At 44.2% G+C, this 22,259-nt stretch overlaps 1 protein-coding gene across 3 annotated transcripts in view; it reads left to right on the top strand.

Moving 5' to 3' along the window:
* Positions 1 to 22,259, top strand: part of LOC126484385 (zinc finger protein 474-like) — a 270,411-nt gene that overhangs the window by 199,387 nt on the left and 48,765 nt on the right. For 2 of the 3 annotated variants that reach the window (XR_007587846.1, XM_050107878.1), the window contains exon 5: positions 9,232 to 9,631. Coding sequence is in view for 2 of the 3 variants with exons in the window: in XM_050107878.1 (XP_049963835.1) it covers positions 9,232 to 9,631 (400 nt within the window). In the remaining variant the exon portion in view is untranslated. Of the gene's footprint in view, positions 1 to 9,228; positions 9,632 to 22,259 lie in introns of all 3 variants that reach the window. The other variant, XM_050107877.1, reaches the window with a different exon arrangement.

Genomic DNA, 22,259 nt, shown 5'->3' with positions numbered 1-22,259 from the left:
ATGACATGAGTGTTATAATAAATCCCATTCCAGAAAAAGCAGCTGAAGATATTGTTAAGGATGTCTTTCAAAGAATTATTAAGTGGTTCTCAGAAAATGGACTCTCCCTTAATTTTGAAAAAACTCACTATATCCAGTTCTGTACACCAAACAGAATCATACCGACAATTAATGTAGCATATGAACAGGGGTCAGTTAACGGGATAGATTTCTCCAAATTTTTAGGTATTCACATTGATGACAACTTGAACTGGAAGAAGCATATTACTGAGCTTCTCAAACAACTAAGTTCAGCTTCTTTCGCTCTTCGTATAATCGCTAGTCTTGCTAATAAACAGATCAGCCTCCTAACGTGCTTTCCATATTTCCACTCAATAATGTCTTATGGAATAGTTTTCTGGGGTAACTCAAGACTTAGACATAAAGTATTGATTGCACAAAAGAGAGCAATGAGAATAATTAGTGGTGTTCGCCCAAGGACGTCATGTAGGCACGTTTTCAACGAGTTACGTATTTTAACTGCACCATCAGAGTACATATATTTGCTAATGAAATTCGTTACAAATAATCCATTTCAGTTCGTGAAAAACAGCGATGTTCATACGTACAACAGTATAAGGAAAAATGACCTTTCCTATCCGTTATTGAAGCTGTCAATTGCTCAAAAAGGAGTACATTATTCCGCAACAAAAATCTTTGATCATTTGCCCAACAACATTAAGTGTCTGGCAGGTTGCAGATCAAGTTTTAAATCTAGCTTAAAATCATTTCTTTTGGACAACTCCTTCTACTCCATGGACGAGTTTCTGTTCCAGAAATGGTTAAAAAAAAAGATTGTACCTTTAAATGTAGTTGCATGTGTAGAAATGAAAATTTCAGTAATATTAATATTAGCACTCTTCATGTGTATATATATATCTTGTAATCTGACCTGTTCCACACAATATCGATAAAATAACCGGGAAAATAATCTACGGAACATGACATAACTAAAACTAAACTAAGGAAATAGTGGCATGAAAATTTGTGGCAGACCGCGACTTGAATCCGCACTCGGCGCTCTAAGCGAGCGGTCACCTTAACCACATGAGCTATCCGTGCACACTCGCTGGACCGCCGCAGACATCCACAAGTCACACTATCTTAATCCACCAAATTCATCGCCTACGTGTATAGCCCACCCTTATTCGCATTCGCCGTTCCCGATTCCGGGTTCGAGTTCCGGTTTGGCACGAATTTTCATATGTCGCTATTGGGTAGTAGATCAATACCTAAACAGCTGACATCCAGGAATTCGCAGTCAGCGAATAAATTTCGAAATTTATTAAATACGATGGCTTAAGAAGCCGAAAGCCGATTCGTGAGCATATATGTATAACTCTACATAATATTAGGAAAGTGTTAGCGATTTGTGTTCGGCCAAACACCGAGGTACAACCTATTTAACCTTGCATTTATTTGAGTATGCTCCATACCTATAGTGAAGGAACGTTATACAGGGTGATTTTCTCCACCGTGTACAAACTCTAGGGATTGATCGACAAGAGGATACCGAACAAGAAAGATGTAATGAACTTGTGTCCGAAAATACGAGTACATGGTTTCTACGCTAGAGACCATTTTTTCAAGTGTTCAGATGTGTGTGAATTTCTAAGGGACCAAACTGCTGAGGTCATCGACGTGACTAACTGATGCTAAGAACAACACACACAGCCTCCCCGAGGGAGGACTCGAACCTCCGGCGGGACGGGCCGCGCAATCTGCTACAGGGCGCCTCAAACCGCGTGGCCACTCAACGCGGCGGCCATTTATTCAGTCATACTTTGTTGCAGAGACTGCGGTCTAATACGTACTGTACCATGTAGTCGCAGTTACAGTATGCATGGTTTCCTCCTAAAGGGTGGTACTATTCCTTATACGTTATACCCTAGTGCCCTCTCCTGCCCTAGTAATTGGTAATGTCTTGTCCGATTCATTTCTCTTGCTGACTCACCTTGTAGTGGATGTGATACAGCGTTCAACTCAATGGTTCCGTGTTCGAATCGAGAGTCGAGAGCCTGCCGACATGGTGTTCAGTTACCGAAAGGCAACGGGCGGACGGCAGCAACGTTCTATCAGGGGACCTATCCCCGCCGACAACAAACACAGCAACAGTGTTATGCCGTTTGTCTAAGACAGGGTCGTTTCAGGAAGCAGGATATCATGAAAGACGCACCCGAAATGTTGGGACGCCACACTTCGAGGAAAATGTGATTAACATTGTGGAAAGTGACCGCCGTGTCAGTACCAGGCAGTTGGCCCACCAGTACAGGGTAAGCCAGACGACTGTGAGGAACATTGTTACTATCCTTATCATTACAGCGTGTACAGGGCTTAGTAGGACAGAATTTCCACATCGGGAGCAGTTTTGTCACTGGTTTCTTCACCAGGCAACCACAGTTCCGGGATTTGTGTCATCCATCCTATTCACAGATGAGGCCACCTTTTCGCAGAGTGGCATCTTCAGCTTTCATAATAGTCGTCTGTGGGATAGTATGCAGAACCCCCATGGTATGGTGGCCGGGATAATTGGCGACCGTATTCTGGGAGCAGTCTTCCTTCCACGTCGCCTAACAGGCCGGAACTGTCGACGTTTCTTGCGGGTGACTTTGCCTCTCCTTTGCTGGAAGAAGTGCCACTGATGATTCGAAGTGTTACGTGGCTGCTACATGATGGTTCTCCAGCCCACTTCGCCTTCAACGTCCGGACGCATTTCAGTCGTATCGGACGATGGGGTCCAGTTGCATGGCCTGCTTGTTCACCGGATCTCAACGCGTGCGATTTCTCGTTATGGGACCATATCAAAAGTATGCAGAGCCCATTGCAGATGGCTGGAGCAGCGTATTCGTGCTGCCTTTGGCACTGTTCGGATGCAGCCTGGCCGATGTGAACGTGTGAGACAGAACATGCTGTGGCGCGTACACGCATGTGTTAAGGCACATGGAAACCATTTTCAACACATAATATAACTGTGGCTGCATCTTACAGAGCGTATTAGACCGCTGTCTCTGTAACAATGTATGACTGAATAAATGGTCTCTAGCATGGAAACCATGCATTTCAGGACATACGTTCAACAGACCTTTTTTCCGTATCCTCTCATCGATCAATCCCTAGAGTTTGTGAACATTCAGTACAATAGTTGGTACTTTCTTTTCAAGATGGATTCAGTCTCTGGGTGTCTTCTGCTGCGTAATATTCTATGAAAGAAGGTCCTGGGTGTTAATTTTTATCTTCTCACTTAAAACTGATATTTCCGCAAATACTGCATAAACTCTTCCAAAGAAACACATTGAAAATATACCTTGTTCATACAGTCCAAAGTCCGGCCCCGGTAGCTGAGTGGTCAGCGTGACGGAATGTCAATCCTAAGGTCCCGGGTTCGATTCCCGGCTGGATCAGAGATTTTCTCCGCTCAGGGACTGGGTGTTGTGTTGTCCTAATCATCATTATTTCATCCCCATCGACGCGCAGGTCGCCGAAGTGGCGTCAAATCGAAAGATCTGCACAAGGCGAACGGTCTACCCGACGGGAGGCCCTCGTCGCACGACATTTCATTTCATATAGTCCAAAGACTTTCATCGGAAAAGCGTCCGATCGTAAGGTGACAGCAATATGAATTAAACTCTTAAAAATGATAATCCCAGTCTGACGTGCTCGGTCCCAAAAAATTGCATGTATGTTATAGGCCCAGATTACAGAACCCTCTAGCACAGGAAATAAATCAGTTTCACGTTAAGATGGCTTTCATTATCAAAAGTGCTTGTCACTTTTGCCAAATTTATTATTTTCTGAAAATAATTTTTTTACGTGACGGATTATAGGTCTAATGGGTAATAACAAAGATTGCAAATTTTGAGAACATTAAATACAGAAGCTTCCTGTTATTTTATGATATCTATTTCATTATAGAAAGTAAAATTAATGAAATTATAAATAGAGACAGATATTTTGTTTGAAGTTAACACTGAAAAATACAAATTATTGTATCTAACATAGACTTCTTTTGAGATCATATATTTTTAAAACTGCGACTACTAGTTTTGATTGTGTAAGATATATGCATGACAACAAATCGAAATAAAAGTAGAAAAATATATTTGTGGAGCTCGTTTCCAAAAGGTACCAAATCCAAGTGAGCAAATTTTCCATTATAGCAGGAAAATTCCCCATAGCCATAAAAGTTCTCGTATGTGCAAGGCAAAGTTCATATACTGTTTGTCTGGGACTCACTGATGTTCCTTTAAGAAAAGTTTAAGGTATTCTTCGTTATCATTGTACAGTTATTAGTAATTTGATTTTGGATTTCGTACTTTTTGTCGTAAAAATTATTTTAAAAGTGTACAAATTATACATGATGAGCAAATAACACTGAATACTAATGTATTTTGTCACACTCAATGCATATGACTTTAGCGTACATGTTTGTCAATCAAACATTTAAAACATAATCTATCTTTGTCTTACTTAGAACATAGCTTATCATATATTGATTCTCCACTGGACCTTCTAGAATAGGATGTAGTTAAAGTCTTACAGAGTTATTTTGTTTAAATTGTGAAGAGATAGTATATTAATAATGATTATACATGCAGAAATTAAATTTCCTGGTACTATCGATATTTGGTTGGAAACATCAGTCATCCGAATTCATGTGTATGTTATCATTGTCTCCATCCTCATTAACTAATTTTACATCATTATCCTCTACCACAATTTTGTAGAAAGGGATTTGGTTCAATTCATATCCCTCTGCAGAAAGTAGGGGTACCAAATAATTTTTCTTTGGCTGTTGTACATGACTACTATTTGGTACATCTTTTACTTGAGACAAAATACGATAATACCTTACCCCACTTCTGATCATTTTGTGTTTGCACACTGGGGTCATTGCATATGCAGCGGGCAAATGAACCACTGCACATATGCGATGAATAGTGACACGTTTAGCTTCACTAATTTTGAAAGTTTTTTACTTTGGAAATGACATTTGACTGAGGACTTACCAAGTGACGCAGAAAAAATCAGAATTCACGGAGTGACGTGTTTCTACTGTCTCAGATACACTGTCATATTCCTCTGGGAGCATTACAGTTTCAAGCTTCCAGAGTTACTTTTCTACAATTCCAAAAGACCTGTCTGCACGCATGTATGAATGACAATACACGGAAAAGAACCACTCAATCTGAAATCCGTATTGTCATGCAATCACACAGAACAGTAACAAAATACAATAATTTTGGTTTTCAGATGCACAACTGTCACATAACAATCGAATATGCTTCATATTAATTGCTTCACAGAATGGTTTTTGAATTGACTGGAAAGATGGATCAGTGCAGGAGGATTTGGTACATCTGCTATGAAAGATCCGATGCTGGATTTGACGACCTCTATATACGAGATTTGGTACTTTTTGCAAGGAAATATTTACTTGTTAGATCCAACAAGTTATTAGGTAGGGGCTGTCATCTCTAACTCATTTTTTGAATTTTTTGGACTTGGTACCGTTTGGAAACAACCTTCACATTTACGGAAAATTTTGGACAGTTAGGGAACATTATTAGCTTTCATAGATAAAAAATAATTAATTTATGCTTTAAAATTAACTCAAGTCTGGGTAAAATTTAAATGATATCAGAAATAAATAATTTATATAATACAATCAACTGAAGTGTGAGTAAAATTTAGATGGTATCGCACATTTCATTACTTGAGCAGAAGTTCCAGTGGGGCTGTATTCATTATAACATGATATATGCACATTGACATTGTAATTCTCTCAGAGACACCGAAGGATTTGTAAGAGCAATTGAACGGAATGGGCAGTGTTTTGAAAAGAGGATATAAGATTAACATCAACAAAAGCAAAAAAAGAATAATGGTATGTAGTAGAATTAAATCTGGTGATGCTAATGGTACCAGATTAGAAAACGAGACATTTTAACTAGAAGGCTATTTTGGCAGCAAAAGAATTGATGATGGCCGAAATGGAGAGGATATAAAATGTAGATGGACAATGGCAAGAAAACCATTTCTGAAGAGGAGAAGTCTGTTAACATCGAATATAAATTTACGTGTTAGGATGTCTTTTCTGAAGGCATTTGTCTGGAGTGTAGCCATGTATGGAAGTGAAATATGGACGATGAACAGTTTGGACAAGAAGACAACATAAGGTTTTAAACTTTGTTGCTACAGAAGAACGTTGAAGATGAGGTAGGTAGATAATGTAACCAATGAGGAGGTACTGAACCAAATTGGGGAGACAAAAGACTTGTGGCACAACTTGACCAAAAAAACGGGTATGTTGATAGGACACATTCTGAGACGTTAAAGCATCACCAATTCAGTATTTGAAGGAAGTGTGGAGTACAAAAACCGTAGGGGGAGACCAAGACATGAATACAGTAAGCAGATTCAGAAAGACGTAGGTTGCAGTTGCTATTCAGAGATAAAGAGGCTCGTACGGGATAGAGTAGCATGGAGAGCTGCATCAAACCAGTGTTCGAAATGAAGACACAACAGCAACATACAGGGCGACAATTATTGAACTATATGATAAAATCTAAATTAGTTCCAAACTACACACTTTATTCAACATGTAAACGTCATTACAGATATTCGGATTTAGGTTATGACATGTTCGATATGCCTGCCATCATTGGCGATGATGTAGCGCAGACGAATAGCGAAATTCTGCATGACCCGCTGAAGTGTCGGAACATCGATGCTGTCGACGACCTCCTGAAATGCTGTTTCCAGCTTGGTAATGGTTTTGCGGTGATTGCTCTACACCTTGTCTTTAATAGAGCCCCACAAAAACGAGGCTTATGTGTTTAGATCCGGAGAATATGGCGTCCAGTCGAGGGCCTTGCCAGTGGCCTCTGGGTACACTAGAGCCAGAATGCGGTCCCTGAAGTACTCCTCCAGGACATCAAACACTCTCCTGCTTCGACGGGGTCGAGCTTCGTCTTCAAACAACCACATTTTGTCAAAAAAGAGTCCTTTTGGATAATGGATATGAAATCGTCTTCCAAAACCTTCATGTACCATTCGTACTCACCATGCCATCAAGGAATATCGCACTGATTATTCCGTGACTGGATACTGCACACCAGTCACCCGTTAAGGGTGAAGTGACTTCTCAATAGCGAAATGCGGATTCTCGGTCCCCCAAATGCGCCAATTTTGCTTATTGACGAACCCATCCAAATGAAAATGGGCTTCGACGCTAAACCAAATCATGCATGCGCATACTACCCTCAAGAGCCAAAGAAATTGTCACACCTGCTTAATATGGTTCAAATGGCTCTGAGCACTATGGGAGTTAACATCTGAGGTCATCAGTCCCCTAGACTTATAACTACTTAAACCAAACTAACCTAAGGACATCACACACATCCATGCCCGAGGCAGGATTCGAACCTGCGACCGTAGCAGCATCGCGGTTCCGGATTGAAGCGCCTAGAACCGCTCGGCCTCCGGGGCCGGCTCCTGCCTAATATCGTGTAGGGTCCAGCGAGAACGCAGAAGTGCCGCAACACGACGTGGCATGGACTCGACTAATGTCTGGAGTAATGCTGCAGGGAATAGACACCATGCAGGGCCGTCCTTAAATCCGTAAGAGTACGAGGGGGTGGAGAGCTCTCCTGAGCAGCACGTTGCAAAGCATCCCTCATGTGCTCAATAGTGTTAATGTCTGGGAAGTTTGATTGCCAGCGGAAGTGTTTAAATTCTGAAAAGTGTTCCTGGAGCCACTCTGTAGCAATTCTGGACGTGTGGAATGTCGCATTGTCCTGCTGGAATTGCGAAAGTCCTTCGGAATGCACAATGGACATGAATGGATGCAGGTGATCAGACAGGATGCTTACGTACGTGTCACCAGTAAGAGTCATATCTAGATCTATCAGGAGTCCCATATCACTCCAACTCCACATGCCCAACGTCATTACAGAGCCTCCACCAGCTTGAACAGTCTCCTGCTGACATGCAGGGTCCATGGATTCATTAGGTTGTATCCATACACGTACACGTCAATGCACTCAATAACAATCTGAAACGAGACTCGTCCGACCAGTCAATATGTTCCCAGTCATCAACAGTCCAATGTCGTTGTTGACGGGCCCAGGCGAGGCGTAAAGCTTCGTGCCATGCAGTCATCTAGGATATACGAGTGGGCCTTCGGTTCTGAAAGCCCATATCGATGATGTTTCGTTGAATGGTTCGCACGCTGAGAAGTGTTGATGGCTCCGCATTGAAATCTGCAGCAATTTGCGGAAGGGTTGCATTTCTGTCTCGTTGAAAGATTCTATTCAGCTGTGGTTGCTCCCATTCTGGTAGGATCCTTTTCCGGTCCCAGCGATGTCGGAGATCTGATGTTTTACTAGATTCCTGATATTCGCGGCACACTCGTACGGGAAATATCCACATTGCCTCGGTACCTCGGGGATGCTGTGTCCCATCGCTCGTGCTCCGACTATAACACCACGTTCAGACTCACTTGAATCTTGGTAACCTACCGTTGTAGCAGGAGTAACCGATCTAACACCTGCGCCAGACACTTGTTGTACTATACAGGGTGGTCCATTGATCGTGACCGGGCCAAATATCTCATGAAATAAGCGTCAAACGAAAAAACTACAAAGAACGAAACTTGTCTAGCTTGAAGGGGGAAACGAGATGGCGGTATGGTTGGCCCGCTATATGGCGCTGCCATTGGTCAAACGGATATCAACTGCGTTTTTTAAAATAGGAACCCCCATTTTTATTACATATTCGTGTAGATCCGTTTGACCTATAACAGTCCCATCTAGCGGGCCAACCATAGCGGCATCTGGTTTCCCTCTTCAAGATAGACGAGTGTCGTTGTTTGTAGTTTTCTCGTTTGATGCTTATTTCGTGAGATATTTGGCCCGATTGCTATCAATGGACCACCCTGTTAGGAGTTGGCGACCGCAGCGGCGTATTCTGCCTATTTACATATCTCTGTATCTAAATACGCATGCCTGTACCAGTTTATTTGGCGCTTCAGTGTAATTCTTATCGTGCCACGCCACCAACCGTGCAGTTTGAACGTCCTAACGGAAACCGTTCAGAAGTTGCCACGATTTCATTACATGTGGTTCGATAGTCGTCAGTCTGTACGTACACGGCAGACAGGGTAATTTGTGGCGTGCTGTGTTGCCGCAGGAGGAGGCGAAGGGGATGGGGGAGCCGTTCTCGGCGGCGGCGGCCGCCGCCATGGCGCGCGTGGGCCACGCCTGCCGCTGGTGCGGCCGGCTGTTCGGCAGCGCGTCGCTGCGCATCCACGAGGCGCAGTGCGCGCAGCGCCAGGACCGCGCCGCCGCCCCCGCCTCCGGCGCCGCGTCGCCCGCCCCCACGTCGCCGGCCTCCGCCTCCGGCGCCGCCTCCCCGGAGCACCGCCCGCGCGGGCCGCGCATGCTGCTCTGCTACCTGTGCGGGCGCGGCTTCACGCAGGCGTCGCTGCACATCCACGAGGCGCAGTGCCTGAAGCGGTGGCACCAGGAGAACGACCGCCTGCCGCCCGCGCAGCGCAGGCCGACACCGGAGAGACCCGCCATCGTCCTCACAGGTAGGCAGCCACTCCAGCCCACCCACCCTGCCGAGAGGCACGCATGTTTGTCCATCGCTGGAGCAATCTACACTACTGGCCATTAAACTTGCTACACCAAGAAGAAATGCAGATGATAAACGGGTATTCATTGGACAAATATATTATACTCGAACTGACGTGTGATTACATTTTCACGCAATTTCGGTGCGTAGATCCTGAGAAATCAGTACCCAGAACAACCACCTCTGGCGTAATAACGCCCTTGATACGCCTGGAAATTGGCCCAAACAGAGCTTGGATGGCGTGTACAGGTACAGCTGTCCATGCAGCTTCAACACGATACCACAGTTCATCAAGAGTAGTGACTGGCGTATTTTGACGAGACAGTTGCTCGGCCACCATTGACCAGACGCTTTCAATTGGCGAGAGATCTGGAGAATGTGCTGGCCAGGGCAGCAGTCGAACATTTTCTGTATCCAGAAAGGCCCGTACAGGACCTGCAACATGCCTTCGTGCATTATCTTACTGAAATGTAAGGATTCGCAGGGATCGAATGAAGGGTAGAGCCACGGGTTGTAACACGTCTGAAATGTAACGTCCACTGTTCAAAATGCCGTGACACGCCAGTATGGCCATCACGAATACACGCTTCCAATGTGCGTTCAACGCATTGTCGCCAAACACGGATGCAACCATCATGATGCTGTAAACAGAACCTGGATTCATCCGAAACAATGACGTTTTGCCATTCGTGCACGCAGGTTCGTCGTTGAGTACACCATCGCAGGCGCTCCTGTCGGTGATGCAGCGTCAAGGGTAACCGCAGCCATGGTCTCCGAGCTGATAGTCCATGCTGCTGCAAACGTTGTCGAACTGTTCGTGCAGATGGTTGTTGTCTTGCAAACGGCGCCATCTGTTGACTCAGTTATTGAGACGTGGCTGCACGACCTGTTACAGCCGTGCGGATAAGATGCCTGTCATCTCGACTGCTAGTGATACAAGGCCATTGGTATCCAGCACGGTGTTCCGTATTACCCTCCTGAACCCACCGATTCCATATTCTGCTAACACTCATTGGATCTCGACCAACGCGAGCAGCAATGTCGCGATACGATAAACCGCAATCGCGATTGGCTACAATCCGACCTTTTTCAAAGTCGGAAACGTGATGGTACGCATTTCTCCTCGTTACACGAGGCATCACAACAACGTTTCACCAGGCAACGCCGGTCAACTGCTGTTTGTGTATGAGAAATCGGTTGGAAACTTTCCTCATGTCAGCACGTTGCAGGTGTCGCCACCGGCACCAGCCTTGTGTGAATGCTCTGAAAAGCTAATCATTTGCATATCACAGCATCTTCTTCATGTCGGTTATATTTCCCGTCTGAAGCACGTCATCTTCGTGGTGTAGCAATTTTAATGTCCAGTAGTGTAGCTGAGACTACGGTAGTGGAAGTCTCTATTTTGGCTGTTCCCAAAACGTTCCGACTACAGCATCACCTGTCATTCTGCAAATCATGCCACACTCTGGTTTCTTCCTCCGAGGACGAAAGAGGAAGAATCCATCCGCTGCCGCGTCTGCAGAATACTTGGCGATGAGAAAGTTTGATAGCTCAAGGGATTACCACCTGTCCTCTGCAGGATAAAGTGGGTAGTTGTCGTGGACAACACCCTCGGCCAGCTTCCCACGATGTTTCGTCTCGAAAGCCTCCCCCTAACCTCCTCAGCTGATTTCGGTAGTATGTTGCTGTAACAGTTTGCGCCGTAGCAGCATTAATCTGTCAACACCACATCTAAGAGTCTCAAAAGAGACGTAGCATTACGTTACCCAGTGGCGGTTCTACATCTACATCTACATCCATACTCCGCAAGCCACCTGACGGTGTGTACTTTGAGTACCTCTACCGGTTCTCCCTTCTATTCCAGTGTCGTATTCTTCGTGGAAAGAAAGATTGTCGGTATGCCTCTGTGTGGGCTCCAATGTCTCTGATTTTATCCTCACGGTCTCTTCGCGAGATATACGTAGGAGGGAGCAATATACTGCTTGACTCCTCGGTGAATGTATGTTCTCGAAACTTCAACAAAAGCCCGTAACGGACTACTGAGCATCTCTCCTGCAGAGTCTTCCACTGGGGGTTATCTCTCATCTCCGTAACGCTTTCGCGATTACTAAATGATCCTGTAACGAAGCGCGCTGCTCTCCGTTGGATCCTCTCCATCTCTTCTATCAACCCTATCTGGTACGGATCCCAAACTGCCGAGCAATATCCGAGCAGTGGGCGAACAAGTGTACTGTAACCTACTTCCTTTGCTTTCGGACTGCATTTCCTTAGGTTTCTTCCAATGAATCTCAGTCTGGCATCTGCTTTACCGACGATCAACTTTATATGATCATTCCATTTTAAATCACTCCTAATGCCTAGTCCCAGACAATTTATGGAATTAACTGCTTCCAGCTACTGACCTGCTATATTGTAGCTAAATGATAAAGGATCTTTCTTTCTATGTATTCGCAGCACATTACACTTGTCTACATTGAAATTCAATTGCCATTCCCTGCACCATACGTCAATTCGTTGCAGATCCTCCTGCGTTTCAGTATAATTTTCCATTGTTACAACCTCTCTATATACTACAGCATCATGCGCAAAAAGCCTCAGTGAACTTCCGATGTCATCCACAAAGTCGTTTATGTATATTGTGAATAGCAACGGTCCTACGACACTCCCCTGCGGCACACCTGAAAACACTCTTACTTCGGAAGACTTCTCTCCATTAAGAATGACATGCTGCGTTCTGTTATCTAGGAACTCTTCAATTCAATCACACAATTGGTCTGATAGTCCATATGCTCTTACGTGATGGTTCAAATGACTCTGAGCACTATGGGACTTAACATCTGAGGTCATCAGTCCCCTAGAACTTAGAACTACTTAAACCTAACTAACCTAAGGACATCACACACATCCATGCCCGAGGCAGGATTCGACCCTGCGACCGCAGCGGTCGCGCGGTTCCAGACTGTAGCGCCTTTAACCGCTCGGCCACCGCGGCCGGCTAATGGCGGTTGAGTCTTCGCGTGTTTCAGCGGTATGAATCCACATGTTTGCACTGTCCGCGTTGCTCCTTTTTCCCGAAGTCGTAATCGTACGCCCAGCACTCGTCAGTGCTAGTTGGATGTCTTAAACCAGTCATCTGGATCGTCCAGACATAGCTTCAAACTTTCCGCTCTTGCCTCGGTTCGGCGTGCTGATTGAATGCGTGTAAGAAGTTGCGGAATCCAGTGTCTGCTGACCTTTTCATGTTCGCCATGTACCAAAATTCGTGCAGGACGTCGAAAACTGATCCATGACATTTTCACTTTCTCCACTGTCGCCTCCATTGTTGGAGGCGGAGCTTATAGCACCGGGGCCTCTACTTTGCTCGTGATTCCAGGTTCTTCACAGGAAGATGGCCCGTCACTTCGTTCGTCGTCGTTCTCGCTCGTCTGAGGCACTGGAACCGTCTGTCATGTGATGGTCCATTGTTGCCCCGTACACTTCAACCAAACCAGCACGGATGGACACAGCGTTGCTGCACTTGAAACGCAGAAATGTAATTGCAGCACGATACCCTACCTTGCCTGAAGGTTGCACTAGTTTGATTTGCCGGCTCCTACGCGCGCTATGACACTGTGTCGCGGGAATTTCAACGTGCTGATATAAACACACAGAAAAGATTAATTACGTAACTTCATTATTTCAACTTGATGATTTCAACTTGACACCCGGCCCTTGTATAAGGGGTGAGCTGTACTATTAATTGCGAGTGATACGTTACAATATACTAATTCCGTTCGGGTAACAGGTTCCAGAAACATACTCATTAGCCCACCAATCAATCTGAAACCTCCGAAACACGAAAGTACATCACTAAAGGTGTATAAATGCTGAATGATGATTCTCTTATTACGGAATAACGCATCTGCTTCACCACAGATACATGTACGTCTAAAAATAATGGAAATTCGTAGCTGTGACAACATCTTTCATTGAATATTACGCACAGTTTTGTCGAAACATAACGGTTGACCACAAACATTGCACTGTGCAATTTTGTTACTTTTGTCTCTTACATAAAAGTGTCTCACATGTGGCCACGCGGTTTAGGGCGCAATGTCCGGGATTGTGCGGCACCTCCCACCGTAGGTTCGAGTCCTCCCTCGGGCATGGGTGTGTGTGTTGTTGTTAGCATAAGTTAATTTAAGTAGTGTGTAAGTCTAGGGACCGATGTTCTCAGCAGTTTGGTCCCTTAGGAATTCACACACATTTTAAAATTTTTATCTCACATGTAACTAGACTTATTTTACTCATTGTTGACAACTGCAGGCAATTACAGACAAAACTGAATCCTAAATTTTCATACTTCATAGTGCTGTAGTGAATGACATTTGCACAATACGCAAGTACAGGACTGCAGTCTAGAACGCCCAGCATACTTCCAGCCGTAGACGTGTCATGGCATCTGGAAGTTGGAATAGTCGATTTGATTATGTATTGGTATGACTCTGCAGTCCACCCGCGTTACCAGCTACCGAAGGAACGAGGAAGTTGGAGCCGTGTCTACACTCTGCCCACCCATAGTTGGATGCGAGAAGGAACTCCTTAGCTGTCCATTGCAGTGACAAGGCAGGAGTGGTGTTTCCGAGTTACTCAAAGTTTTACAGCAATAGGAAAAACATTGTAACAGATACGAATAGCTTTCTCACTGCTATTTAAAAACGAAGCGAGTGGTGAAAACCCCCTTTTCGGTTTTTGAATGCTGCCATTATTAAAAATTTAATAATGTCCAGTACAGAAAGTATTATTTGCTCAATAGTTACGAATCAGTAACAGTGTTACTGTAATACAGTTTTAAATGCCGCTGTTACAGCCGTATACTACTTTCAACATAGCATTATACAACCAACCGGTTGCAAATAAGTGTATGGTACACCGATCTAGGTGTCGAACCTATTAAGAGTGTCTTCATCAAAATGAAATTTTGGTAAACTGTAACATTACATTGCGAAACAGCATGGTCAGAATTTAGAGCAGCTATGTTCGACTAAAAAGTAAAATAAAATGCTCCAGCCTTTACCACGTGTGCCTAACTAGGAACAACATCAGACTCTGATGTTCCTAGTTAGGCACACGTTGCAAAGGCTGGAATGTTTTATTTTATTTTCTCGTCTTAGTTTTGAAAGAAAAAATTACTCGGATGGGACAGAACAATACATATTTATAAGCCACGCCAAAACTTGCCTCTAGAAAACATAAATGAACAAAGTGGTAGCATTGTTGTTGTTGTTGTTGTGGTCTACAGTCCTGAGACTGGTTTGATGCAGCTCTCCATGCTACTCTATCCTGTGAAAGCTTTTTCATCTCCCAGTACCTACTGCAACCTACATCCTTCTGAATCTGCTTGTGTATTCATCTCTTGGTCTCCCTCTACGATTTTTTTCCCTGCACGCTGTCCTCCAATACTAAATTGGTGATCCCTTGATGCCTCAGAACATGTCCTACCAACCGATCCCTTCTTCTGGTCAAGTTGCGCCACAAACTTCTCTTCTCCCCAATCCTATTCAATACTTCCTCATTAGTTATGTGATCTACCCATCTAATCTTCAGCATTCTTCTGTAGCAACACATTTCAAAAGCTTCTATTCTCTTCTTGTCCAAACTATTTATCGTCCACGCTTCACTTCCATACATGGCTACACTCCACACAAATACTTTCAGAAACGACCTCCTCACACTTAAATCTATACTCGATGTTAACAAATTTCTCTTCTTCAGAAACGCTTTCCTTGCCATTGCCAGCCTACATTTTATATCCTCTCTACTTCGACCATCATCAGTTATTTTGCTCCCCAAATAGCAAAACTCCTTTACTACTTTAAGTGTCTCATTTCCTAATCTAATTCCCTCAGCATCACCCGACTTAATTAGACTACATTCCATTATCCTTGTTTTGCTTTTGTTGATGTTCATCTTATATCCTCGTTTCAAGACACTTTCCATTCCGTTCAACTGCTCTTCCAAGTCCTTTACTGTCTCTGACAGAATTACAATGTCATCGGCGATCCTCAAAGTTTTTATTTCTTCTCCATGAATTTTAATACCTACTCCGAATTTTTCTTTTGTTTCCTTCACTGCTTGCTCAATATACAGATTGAATAACATCGGGGAGAGGCTACAACCTTGTCTTACTCCCTTCCCAACCACTGCTTCCCTTTCATGTCCCTCGACTCTTATAACTGCCATCTGGTTTCTGTACAAATTGTAAATAGCCTTTCGCTCCCTGTATTTTACCCCTGCCACCTTTAGAATTTGAAAGAGAGTATTCCAGTCAACATTGTCAAAAGCTTTCTCTAAGTCTACAAATGCTAGAAACGTAGGTTTGCCTTTCCTTAATCTTTCTTCTAAGATAAGTCGTAAGGTCAGTATTGCCTCACGTGTTCCCAGTGTTTCTACGGAATCCAAACTGATCTTCCCCGAGGTTGGCTTCTACTAGTTTTTCCATTCGTCTGTATGACTCGAAAATTGCAAAATGAAGTGACTGCTACAGCGTCCCGATAGTAACAGAACAAATCAATATCCTGCGAAACAAAGCCCCATATTGAACATACTGATAATATTAATTTATTCAGTTTACTGCTTGTTGAACTCTATGTCTGTGGATTATATTACTTTAACAAATACAGCGACCATCCATTTGGGATTTCCCCTATCTTCAGTTGGACTAATACATATTTAAATGTTCAGTTAGCAAATCGTTAAAAATGATCAACTGCACTTTGGAAGCTGCGACTGCCCCGCTTAAAATAACAGTTTTGTACCTACTACAAGTCCCGATTTCTATATTTACAATATGCACTGAGCCGGCGAAAGTTACGGGATTTCCATTTCGGAAATCGTTAGGGAATTCAGTATTCCGAGACCCACAGAGTATGCCGTGAATACCTCATTTCTGGCTTTCCCTTTCACGACGCACAACGCAGTGGCTGATCACCTTCACTTAACGACCGAGAGCAGCGGCGTTTGCGTAGAGTTGTCAGTGCCAGCAGACAAGCAACACTGCGCGAAATAATCGCAGAAATGAATGTGGGATGTACGACGACCGTTTAAGTTAGGACAGCGCGGCGAAAATTCGCGTTAATGGGCTATGGCAGCAGACGACATCGCCTGCAGCGCCTCCCCTGGGCTCGTCACCACGTCAGTTAGACGCTAGACCACTGGGAAACCGTGCCCTGATCAGATGACTCCCAATTTCAGTTGATTTGTCCACGTTATCAACAAGGCACCGTGCAAGTTAGTGGTGGCTGGGCTGTGTTTACATCGAATGGACTGCGTCCTCTGGTCAAGCTAAACAGACCAAAAAAGTTATGTTCTGCTACTTGGGTGCAAATAACTTGCGAGTTTGCTCCCGGGTGACGTCGTCGACCACCGCCGATATTTCGACAGGAGCACACCCTGCCATTCTCAAGGCACAACTGCAAGGAGAAAGTAATGTGCAAGGGAATTTAATACCTCGGTTCACAGAGGAGAAACAAGGAAGATACGACACACAGAACAAGTAACCCCAGAGTCAACACACAACCAAAGATAACCAACATCAGAAATATCGATAGTGACTATTAATCAACAGGTGAGGTATCACTAATTCTGTCCCTCTGTTTTTTGATGAGAGACAGAGCCGGATTCCAAGCAGCATTTAAACAAAATCCACCATCTTTGTTTATAAGGTTGCTTGATAGTTTGATTTCAAAAGCTTCCTTAATAACACTATCCCAATAGCTGAACGTGCAAACCAGAATCTCCGTGTTGTATTCCATAGGATGACCGGTGTTAAGGCAATGTTCTGCAATAGCGGATTTGTTCGGCTGTTTTAAGCGTGTGTGACGCTTATGTTCAATTCACCGGTCTTCCACAGTCCTGATTGTCTGACCAATATATGACATGCCACAACCGCAAGGAATACGATAGACACCAGCCTTACGCTAGCCAATATCATCTTTTACCGACGCCAACAGGGCCTTAATCTTAGAAGGTGGTCGAAAAACACATTTCACATCGTATTTCCTCAAAATACGGCCAATCCTGTCGGAAATGCTATCAGCTCGCAGATACAAGTCAGTGTGAGTAGGCTTCCTATAAACAGAATGTCCCAACATACCATCAGTCTTCCTTCTGACCAACACATCAAGGAAAGGAAGGCATCCAGTCTTTTCCACCTCCATAGTGAACTGAATATTCGGGTGGATTGAATTCAGGTGTTCCAAAAACTGGTTTAAATTTCGCACTACCATGAGGTCAAACAACAAAAGTATCGTTTACATATCTGAAAAAACACGCAGGTTTCAAGGTCGTTGACTCCAATGCGCGTTCCTCAAAGTCCTCCATAAACAAATTGGCCACAATAGGTGACAACGGGTTTCCCATTGCAATTCGATCAGTCTGTTCGTAGTACTGATCATTGAATTAAAAGTAAATGGAAGTCAGCACATGTCGAAACAAATTTGTTAACTCGACACCAAACTTAACCTCAATTAGCTGCAACGAATCAGAGAGAGGAACGCAAGTGAAAAGAGAAACCACATCAAAACTGACTAAAATATCAGAGTCATTCAAACGCAATCCGTGCAATCGACCTAAGAAATCTGCAGAGTTCTTCTTGATGTGGTGTTCACACCTACCTAGTAGTAGGCTCAATAAACTAAGGCTGGTGTCCATCGTATTCCTTGCAGTTGTCGTCAGACAATCAGGACTGTGGAAGACCGGTGTATAGAACATAAGCGTCACACACGCTTAAAACAGCCGAACAAATCCGCTATTGCAGAACATTGCCTTGACACCGGTCATCCTATGGAATACAACACGGAGATTCTGGTTTGCACGTCCAGCTATTGGGATAGTGTTATTAAGGAAGCTGTTGAAATCAAACTATCAAGCAACGTTATTACCAGAGATGGTGGATTTTGTTTAAATGCTGCTAGGAGTCCAGCTCTGTCTCTCATCAAAAAACAGAGGGACAGAATTAGTGCTACCTCGCCTGTTGACTAATAGTCACTATCGATATTTCTGATGTTGGTTATCTTTGGTCGTATGTTGACTCTGCGGTTACTTGTTCTGTGTGTGGTATCTTCCTTGTTTCTCCTCTGTGAATCGAAGTGTTAAATTCCCTTGCACATTGCTTCCTCCTTGCAGTTGTGCCTTGAGAATGGCAGGGTGTGCTCCTGTCGAAATATCGGCGGTGATCGACGACGTCACCCGGGAGAAAACCCGTAAGCTATTTGAACATTGAATTCGCCGGGGAAAGTTAAGGTCTTACTTGGGTACAATTTGCAGCCATTCATGGACTCCATGTTTCCAAACAACGATGTCATGTCACTGGGTTACAACCGTTCGCGACTGATTTGAAGAACATTCTCGGCAATTCGATCGAATGATTTGGCCCGACATAAATCCATCAAACATTTATGGGACATAATGGAGAGATCAGTTAGTGCAATAAACCTGCACCGCCGACGCTTTCACAATTATAGGCGGATATAGAGGCAGCATGGCTCAATATTTCTGCAGGGTACTTCCAACGACTTGTCGAGACCATGTCCCATAGAGTTGTTGCAATACGCCGGGCAAAATGAGGTCCGACACGATACTAGGAGGTATTCCATAACTCTTGTCACCTCAGTGCGTTATTCGTTAGATACACTTACTTACATTTGTGCTAGTAGCTGGAATAAGCATAGGTTACTCTGCAGTACTATGCACAGAATGGCTTGCAAAGCATCCAGGCAGTCGAAGCAGATGAAGAATTTTCTTGCTCGAGTACGCTTCGTGTACTACCCGGGCTTCAGGATAGCGTCCACCTCCGAACTGTAAGTGGCGAATTGTTTCGGCAGGCAAGACTTAGGAACATGGTCGTTACAAACTGTAGAGCAGTCACGTCCCCCAGCTGATGTCCGTCAGTGCAGAGTCAGTGCTCCTGTGTTGCAAATATAGCACCATTCTTACCCATCATCTATCAGAGATCATTGGAACAGCGGAAAGTTCCACGGGACTAGAAGAAGGCCCAGGTCATAGCAATCTATAAAAAGGGTAGAAAATCGGATGCACATAATTACCGGCCAATTTCACTGACATCTATTTGTTGTAGAATCATGGAACATATTTTGTGTTCAGACATAATGACCTTTCTAGACTCTGAGAAGCTCATCTGCAGAAACCAGCACGGTTTTAGGAAACAGCGGTCATGCGAGACACAACAGGCTCGAGATACCGGCTCCCAGGTTGATGCCGTATTTCTCGACTTTCGAAAGGCGTTCGACTCAGTTCCGCACTGTCGCTTGTTGCAAAAAGTGCGCCGGTCTATCCGATGACATATGCGGTTGGATAGAAAGTTTTCTAACAGACAGGGAGCAGTATGTCGTCCTGACATGTCGTATGTCGTCAACAGAAACAAGCGTAACTTCAGGTGTGCCCCAGGGCAGCGTAATAGGTCCTCTGCTTTTTACGATTTACATAAACGATCTAGTTGATGGTATTGACAGCGGCCTGAGACTATTTGCCGATGATGCTGTAAACTACAGGAAAGTAGTGTCACACGAAAGTTGTGAACAAATCAATGAGGATTTGCAGAAAATAAATGCGTGGTGTACTGACTGGCAGTTATCTCTCAATGTTAGTAAGTGTAAGCTACTGCGTATAATAAGGCGAAAATCCCCATTAATGTATGAGTACAAAATAAATAATCAGTCTTTGGAAGCGGTATCGTCCGAGGAGTATTTGGGTGTGACTACTCGAAATGATCTCAAATGGAATCACCAGATTACACAAGTAACGGGTAAGGCGAACTCTAGATTGCGGTTTATTGGTAGAATCCTGAAGCGATGCAGTCCTTCAACAAAGGAAATTGCGTACAATACGTTAGTTCGTCCAGTCTTATTGTTCGTCTGTATGGGACCCTTACCAGTTGGGTCTGATTCAAGAGATTAAGGGGGTCCAAAGAAGAGCGGCAAGATTCGTAACTGGTACATTAAGCCATCACGAGAGCGTTACAAATCTCATAAAAAGTTTGAAGTGGGGCACACTTGCAGACAGACGGCGCGCTAAACAGAAGGGGCTGCTCACTAAATTCCGAAGTCCGATCTTCGCCGACGAAGTAGAGCACATATTTTTACCACCAACTTTCAAACCGCACAATGATCACCATTCACAGATAAGGGAAATAAGAGCATAAGAGCTCGTACTGAGGCGTTCAGACAGCCGTTCTTCCCTCGCGCGATCCGCGAGTGGAACAGAGGGGGAGGATATGACTGTGGCGCAAATTGTGCCCTCCGCCACGCACCGCTTGGTGGCTAGCGGAGTATATATGTGTAGATGCATATGTAGATGTAAGGAAATGCCGGCTATCAGAGGAGCGCCTGTTCGTCACTACATGATGTTCGGTAGCCTTTGCCACGGGGAGGGGTAAGTGCGGTACCCCACGGCGTCCCCTGTGAGCCGGTGTTGCTCTACAGCGCTGAGGCAAACAACTCTTCGGGAGCGCACTCGCGTCTCATTTCCTGTACATTCCGACGACAAGGCTGGCACGTTCAGAGCTGGTGCACGAGGGAGTGAAAAATGACTTCGGCCTGGATATGAACTGCTATTCAATAAGATTGTTAAGCGTGGTTGTTTTCGGTTACAGCTGTCAAATAACTTACTGAAATTGCAATTTCGTGTATTACTACTCATCAGCAGACAATTCGAAGCACACAACTAATCGGTACTTACAACGGTTCATAAAAATAAGAGTTTCTCCTATACAAAGTATTTAAAAAAAGTATGTGTGAGCGTCGCTTTTTGGCCTCAAGTACTGATATCCAAACACAGACATTAGAACAAACACTTATGTTTGTGAACCGTTGTATGTACTCATTTGTTGTGTGCTTCCAGCTACCTGATGATTGGTAGTAATTCTAGAAACAGAAAATAAAAATCGGTAACAACTATGTTTAATAATTATATGAAGGATGTGTACAACATCAGATTATTCAACAAGATGTTTCTCAAAACACTGTAGAACGAATTTTGAATTAGTAGCATGGAGAATTGTTCTGTTCTAAAATTCCACGTTTTGTGGGAATGAATTTGCCCATAAGGGTTACTAGATCTGGGAAGTCACCCACGTTTCTCATATTCTTATAAATTACAGAATTAGCAGCTTGGCGACAATTATCTGAGATTTAAAATTTTCAAATCGTGGACCTAGTCGGCTGAGAGGATTCTGCAGTGCATTTTGGTGTACGAGCGTCGCATATTCAGTTTGTTGACAGCAGAAGCATCTCCATGCAATGCTGGTGGTGTTGCAGTTTCAGGTCGAACAGACAATCCGTGGCTGATCAGTTATTTAAAAGGCGGAAGCACAAGTTTCTGGTGAGGTGCCGCCGGCGCCCGCAGCGACTGAGTTGGCGGTTATTCCGGGAAGTGCCGGGCCGTAGGACTGTGAATGACCCAGTGCCGGGTGTATCGATTACGAAACGACCTGCCGGCGGTGTTCGGATCTCTCCCACCTACGCTCTGGTTTATTCCTAGTTAACTGTCGCGGATCGCTGCCGAGCCTCTTCTTAAAAATGTTGTTC

The sequence above is a fragment of the Schistocerca serialis genome, chromosome 6, assembly GCF_023864345.2.
Source record: "Schistocerca serialis cubense isolate TAMUIC-IGC-003099 chromosome 6, iqSchSeri2.2, whole genome shotgun sequence".
In the NCBI taxonomy this organism is placed as follows: domain Eukaryota; kingdom Metazoa; phylum Arthropoda; class Insecta; order Orthoptera; family Acrididae; genus Schistocerca; species Schistocerca serialis.
This window is presented reverse-complemented; position numbering and strand designations above follow the sequence as displayed.